The sequence below is a fragment of the Pygoscelis adeliae genome, unplaced genomic scaffold, assembly GCF_000699105.1.
Source record: "Pygoscelis adeliae isolate BGI_AS28 unplaced genomic scaffold, ASM69910v1 Scaffold203, whole genome shotgun sequence".
Classification (NCBI taxonomy): Eukaryota; Metazoa; Chordata; class Aves; order Sphenisciformes; family Spheniscidae; genus Pygoscelis; species Pygoscelis adeliae.
The window spans coordinates 235,744-242,242 of NW_008824407.1; the positions used below are offsets into that span (position 1 = coordinate 235,744).

The 6,499-nt window shown below is 59.0% G+C and overlaps 1 protein-coding gene across 1 annotated transcript in view; it reads right to left on the reverse strand.

Annotated features, from left to right (window-relative positions):
* Window positions 1-6,371, reverse strand: part of LOC103913882 (parathyroid hormone/parathyroid hormone-related peptide receptor-like) — a 6,730-nt gene extending 359 nt beyond the window's left edge. Inside the window, exons 1-12 of the mRNA XM_009320457.1 lie at window positions 6,294-6,371; window positions 4,473-4,578; window positions 3,873-3,983; window positions 3,627-3,751; window positions 3,316-3,410; window positions 2,762-2,948; window positions 2,150-2,303; window positions 1,901-1,961; window positions 1,319-1,385; window positions 922-1,020; window positions 415-552; window positions 219-290 (exon numbers count right to left, since the gene is read on the reverse strand). Coding sequence (XP_009318732.1) covers window positions 219-290; window positions 415-552; window positions 922-1,020; window positions 1,319-1,385; window positions 1,901-1,961; window positions 2,150-2,303; window positions 2,762-2,948; window positions 3,316-3,410; window positions 3,627-3,751; window positions 3,873-3,983; window positions 4,473-4,578; window positions 6,294-6,371 — 1,293 coding nt within the window. The remainder of the gene's footprint in view (window positions 1-218; window positions 291-414; window positions 553-921; window positions 1,021-1,318; window positions 1,386-1,900; window positions 1,962-2,149; window positions 2,304-2,761; window positions 2,949-3,315; window positions 3,411-3,626; window positions 3,752-3,872; window positions 3,984-4,472; window positions 4,579-6,293) is intronic.
* Between the last annotated feature and the right edge of the window lie 128 nt (window positions 6,372-6,499).

Here is a 6,499-nt window from a genome sequence, read left to right on the forward strand (position 1 = left end):
GGAGTGAGTGGAGATAGCTCATGGTACCCTGAGACAGCAAAACAGGCATCCCTTCGCTTCCCCATGGGTTTTACTCCTAGTATTTTTTTTTTCCTTTCCAAATCCTACTGAGAGGGATGGATCTGAGTTTTTCCCTCTGGTTATCCCAGCTTGGGGGCTGCAGGCTAACTTCCCCAACCCTAAAGGGGCTGGAACAGGGAGCTGGGATGCTGTTCAGCCTGCTCAGCTCCCTGTAAGTTCGAACTTACCTCCCCATTGCAAAAGCAGTAAATAAAAGCCACAAAGAAACCCTGCCAAAAGAGACAGAGGTGGAGTTTGAGTCCTGAGCCGGGATGCTGTACGTGTGCCTCCGCGCTCCCCAGACGAGCATCGCTCGGTGCTCGGAGCAGGGCCGGCAGCCCCGTGTCGACATACCTGGGAGGAGTTAAAGAGCATCTCGTAATGCATCTGGATCTGCCACAGGACCCCGGAGACTTCGGTGTAGGGCATGGCCATGAACACCATGTAATGGACTCCAAAAAGCGGCATCAGCACCAGCGTGGACTTCAGCAGCTTCCTGAGGGGAGAAATGCTCTGAGCCGTTAGCCAGGACCTGCCAGCCAGCCTGCAGCGCCCTTGCAGACGTTGGTAAGTGTCCTAGTGAAGAGGGCGGTCGCTCTAACTTCTGCTGCTGCCGCAGCTGGTTTCTGCGTAGCTATTGCACGGTGTCCAGCTTGGAGAAGGGAGCAGGCAGAGCTTGAACTTCTGAGCCTGCTGCTTCAAACTGAGCTGCTGGAAGCGCTGGCTGCCACCCTCCCTCGCTCCTGCAGCCGTTCCCGCGCCTCTGCTCTTCGTCCACGACCCTCTGGGGAGCCGTCTCAGCTAAACAGGCGGAAAATGAGCCAGACCAGGGCCGGGGCATGGTTTTGCTGCTGCCAGCACTTGCCTGTACTGCTGCCGGGGGTCCAGCTTCCCCGTGTTCGTCTCCCAGAGCTTGGAGGCCAGCACCCGGACGATGTTGAGGAAGAGGAAGAAGTTCACCTGCCAACAGACGCCTGCTGTGGTTTTGTTGCCCGCAGTGACCTTGGGTCTGCCCGAGCAGCCCCCCGGGATAAGGACAGGCAGTTCTGGGTGAGCTGCAGGCAGGGACATGGGGGTGATGCTGTGCTCAGAGCGGGGAGGAACCAGTGCCCCTGGATCCCTCTGCATCACATGGGCCCTCCCTGCGTGCCGGGGTGGCTGGGGATACAACCCCAGTGACCACAAGCGAACGGCTCTGGGTCTCTATCGATCCCCTTTCCCCAAAAGGGATTGGGAGATTCAGCCACGGGATTCTTACCACGATGGCGGCCAAGATGGGGACCTGATAAATCCACTTCATGTTCCCCGCGCTGAGGTCCCAGCACCTGAAGAGACCAGTAAAGAAACACCTTGGAGAAACCTGAAATCACTGGTAAGGAAGATTGCCGGCTGATATCTCCCTGTACCCCCCAACCGACATCCCCGGCCTCCCACCCTTCGCTCCCTTTGTGGAGTTTGTGTAAATCTTGATCCAACAGCAGCCGTGCTACAAGCATTCATAAACGTCATGGCGTTGCAAATCAGTTTTAAATTAGCATTAATGTTCCCGAGGGCTCCTTGGCCAACTCATCTAAAAGTCCTGTTGTACGTTTGGTGGCCTTTCTCCTTTTAAAATGCTTCACTTGAGAACATGCCCTTTAGCATTCATCTTTGCACTGTTTATTCATCAATTTAAGGTGTAAACCTGCATCCATCTTCCTCCCAAACGCAGAACAAGCCTCGTACGTATATTCACTGCTCTTTCATTTTCGAAAGTTCTGGTGCCCACAGATATTTTGCTAGCATTTGCAACCAGTCTCTCCCTCCCCAAAGGCCTGTCGGGGAAGGTGGACCTACGTACTCTGTATCCGCCAGGGAGGCCCTGACGCTGGCCCAGACAGACACAAACACAGCGGGGAGACCTGGAGGGGCAGGAACCAGAGTGAGGAGCACGGACGAAGCATCACGTTTGCTGACCGAACCGGTTCCTGGCAGCTGGTCTGCAGCGCACTGCCCTTATCTGGGCACTCAGTGCCACTCAGCCATGGCTGATGCCACAGCTCCCAGCTGGTCTCAGCAGCCACAGCATTGGGTTGGGGTCCATGCTTACCCCAGCCGATGATGATGAGGACCCACAGGTAGTTCTTGTTGGAGAGGAAGGCCATGAAGATCAGGTTGTGCAGGTAAAGACCTTCCACCAGGATCCAGTAGTGGTTAGTGGCCAGAAAATAGAGGAAGAGAGTCACCACCACCTTGCAGCCAACCTGTGGATATACAGGCAGAGAGATGCCCATATCAGGCTGTCCCCTGAAAGCAAAACGCGGTGGCTTTTGCTCTCCGGTCAGCAAAACCCCGGCTGTGCCCCATGCGTGGCTCATGTTCCTCCTCTTTCAGGGAGCTACATCTCCCTGGGATATTCCAGCATCAGATGTAGAGCAGGTGCTCTAGATGTTTCCCATAGGAGAGGTATTTCCCATACGAGGGCACTCTGAGCTCAGACAGACTGCGAGACCCGTGTCCTCTGTGGCTGTGATCTGTACTGTGGGACCAGGATGCGGCGAAGCTGGGCAGAGCTGTAGGTGGCCCTTCATCCCTCCCCGGCTGCATCACCCCTGAGCAGCACAGCCCCCATCTGAGAGGGTCCCAAGCGCATCCCCTCGCACCAGGGCTCCTAAATCCCCTTTTCCCCTGATCCTGCCTCCGGTCTTGGCGCGCCACTTGCCAGGTGGCTCCGTTGTCCCGGTGAGGGACCCATTTCTGCCTTGAAGTCGTCCTCCCGCATCTTCTCCATCTCGCTGGCCAGTGTGCCCGAGTAGAGCACCATGTCCTTCACGAAGATGCTCACTGCCCGGCAGATGAAGGAGGTGAAGAGGTGGACATGGATGTAGTTGCGTGTGCAGTGCAGGCGCCTGCGGAGAAGGGGTGCGACACGAGCCCAGCCCTGGCTGCCCAACAAGCTCATCACACGTGGGCTCAGGCAGTGGGGGGGGTCTCAGAGAAGGTGAGCTCCAAGGTGTCAGCCCTCCCACGGGCACAAAAGCCAGATCTGGGGGCAGGCGGGGTGTCAACCCCTTCGAGAGCAGGGTGGAGGGGATGGGGAGCTGGTCATACTGGGGGTGTTTTGGGGCTTTGGGAAATGGTCTGATGTTTGTGCTGGGGTTTGGGGCTTGTTCCCATTCCCTAAGGGGCTGCTCTCCCTCGGGGGGTCGTGTGTGCAGGTGCTGGGGAGAAGATGGTTCTCCCCCACACGGGGATGGGGGTTCAGGTCCTCCTTACTTGAAGTACGAGAGGATGCAGACAGCAACAATGAGGGAGGCCAGGGAGATGGAGTAGCCGACGGTGTACATCAGGTGCAGTCGGTCAAACACCTCCTGGAAGAGAAGGGCTGTTCTCCACCACCCCTTTGCAGCCCAGGGCCCCCGCTCTGCCCCCAGCCTCTGGGCTGAGAGCACGGGAGGAGCAGGGCGTGTTTGGGGAGCGGAGGGGGAAGAGTCCCCTGCTCCCAGCAATTCCCTTGGCCTTTGATGTACGCTTCCCTGGTCCCCATCCCAACCCCTTTTCCCAGCACCTCTGATGAGCAAGGTCACCTTCTCGCGGCTCCGGCTCTCGGAGGAGACGAGCAGAGCGCATTCGGTGTAATTGGCCCAGGTCTTGTTGATGCTGAGAGCCATGGCCCAAGTCCCGTAGGCGCTGCAGTACCTGTAGGCATGACCTGGGAACGGCGACAGGCGCTGTGACAGCAGCAGGACCCGCGGGAAGCCCAGACACATCCCTGCTCGGTGGAGGATTATCACCAAGGTGAGGTCGCTCCCTGCCTGGGTGCAAGCGCTTACCGTTATGGTTGAAGTCGTAGATGTAGTCGGGGCAGGGCACCGACACCTCCTGGCTGGGGGAGCCCTTCGGCCAGCAGATAATCCCGTCCCACTCTGGAAGGCAGCTGGTGTCTGGCCAACGAGCAAAGGCACATCTCACTTTGGCTCCGAACAGGGCCACATCATAACCTCCGGCTTCCCCAGGCGTGTGCTGGACCAGGGCGAGGAAAACGCGCTGCCACGCGATCACCCCTGGCCTGCAGAGCAGGGGGAGCCGAGGGGGGGGACGGGGAGGGGGACACATCCCATCACGTCCCACCTCCTCCTGGGGGGGGGGCTGAGGCCCCTCCACATGCTCTCATTTGACGTGTGCACCTCATTTGCCGTGTGCACAGAGCAGCCAGCGCTGGCTAATCAGGGTGATGACTTAATCAGCACCTTGTTGCGCCCAGAGCAGCCACGGTGCCAGGAACTGCACAAACCCGCACCAGGACACTGCGGTGCCCCGGAGCTGTGCATCTCCATGGCCCCATCCTGCTCCCATCGGAGGGGAAAGCATTTCCCACAACGTAGCCAGCTCCGCCGGGGCTGGCTGACCTATATGCAGGGGACGCACGCTACCTTTGATGTTCTCCAGTTGGGCTTTTATGTCTCTCTGACATTTCTCCTTAGCTTCCACCAGGAGATAGATCTGCTCTTCTTTTGTGAGAACATCATCGGGGTCAACCTGCCAAGACAAAACCGAAGTGACGACCCCCGCCTCCACGTGGCTTGGCTTGGGCCAGCAGTGTCAGACAGCAGCTCGGCTCACGTCTCCTCTTTGTGCTCACAATTTAGAGACTAATCCTCTCTGACAGAGCTTGACCCACCCTGGTGACCTCCATGTCCCCAGAGAGCCGCCACCGCCTGCTTGGTGACGTGAGCCACCCACGGCCAGGATCCAGGAACTGGGAGCAAAACTGCTCTTTCCCAGCAGCACCCCGAAGGTGGTTGATGAGACGCCCACAAATGCTTCCCGACTCGGGGCAGGACCCACGTCACTTCTGCTGCTGCAAAACACCCCGTTGCTCCCTGCCACCAACCCCTGAATCCAACCAGCTAATTAACACCAAATCCAAAATCACAAGGGGCTCGAGGGCCCTTACGGGAACATCATCTCCTGCATGGAAACAACACTTTGCTGAACCCCGCAGCGTGGTGGTCTCGCCCGCAGACTCGACTCGCAGCATCAAGCAGGACCATCCTTGGGGCAAGAAATGAGAGTCAAAGCCGGTGCAACAGACTGGCAGGGAAGACCGGAGCACGCGTGGAAAACGGGGGTGCTGGTAAGCAAAGCTAAGGGAGCAGCCACGGCATGGCAGGGCTGTCCCAACCCTCCCCAGGCAAGTCAGGTCGGGTTTGTGCGGCTTTGGGTAGATTCAAACGACACTGGGAAGAGGAAAGCGTTGCCTGCCTTCCTGCTCTCGTTTTTCCCTCTTGCAAGGCTGAGGCTGACCGCCAGCCCCCCTTCCACCCCGTCCGTGGTCCACTGAGAAATGCATGTACTTCCATGTTTCTGTGCTAGAAATCAGTGGCATGTCAGGCTTCTGCGCCGGCTCCTCCTCGCCCACCCCACCAGTGGTGCTGGATGTCCCCGTCGCCCACGATGAGCCCTTCAGAGCCGGGTCTGGCAGCCCCTGGTTAAAGTGGCCGGCCAGGGCTCTGCAAACAAGCGGGCGGCCAGCGCCGGGAGCAGCGCAATGCAGACGGGTGCAGCCTGCGGCATCTGCAGCCTCCCGGGCGCACCACACGTGCGAACATCTTTTGGAACGTTTTGGGCTGAGATGCTCGAAGGAGTTTGAAGCTGGGATGAGGAAATGGCTTTGGAAGTGAAAAGGAGCCAGGATGCAGGGGCTTCGCGTTGGCTCCTGGACTGCCCACAGGTGAGCACGGCCAAATCCTGCCCCAGAGAGGAGACCCTGAACTCCCGTTCATGCTCTTCCCAAAGGCAGCCGTCTGGGTGGGTGGACGGGGGGGCTGGTGAGGGGCGTAGGGCAGGAGTGGGGGTCCTGGGGGTGCATCAGCAGGGTGGGGGCCCGGCTTTGGGAGATGCGCTGGGTACAGCCAGTTCTGCCCTCACCGCATCCCTCCAGCCTCGCCTGCACTAACCGTAAACTGCCCTGCTCTTTCTGTTCCCCCGCTGCCTCTGAGGCAGTGAACCCTGCCCTGGATGTGTCCAAGAAATGGAAAAACCATCACGTCATGGTGTCTCCATGGCCGCTGGAAAGCTTTTAGCGGGAGCGGAGAAGCTCTCCCCTCCCGCCCGGCTCCTGCCAGGCAGCTCTGCGAAGCGGGACGTGCAGCCAGAGGGCACGTGCCCCCCGACAGGAGCGGATTGCAAAATTAGCAATATTTAAAGCCGGGAGAGGGACTGGAGGAGCCCACAGGACCACGCAGACTTACCAAAGCCCATGCAGAGCTCAAGAGGCAGCAGCAGAGTAGAGACGCTGTGATGCCTCCCACAGGGATGGATGCCTCCATGGTCCCACCGCACTGCTCGGATGGGGACCTCAGGGACGGTGAGCTGGAGAAAGCAAAGCCTTCACCTGGGGACAGCTGAATTGCTGTCGGCCCGGGGCTGCAGGCGACGGAGAGTGCTGGCACGTTCA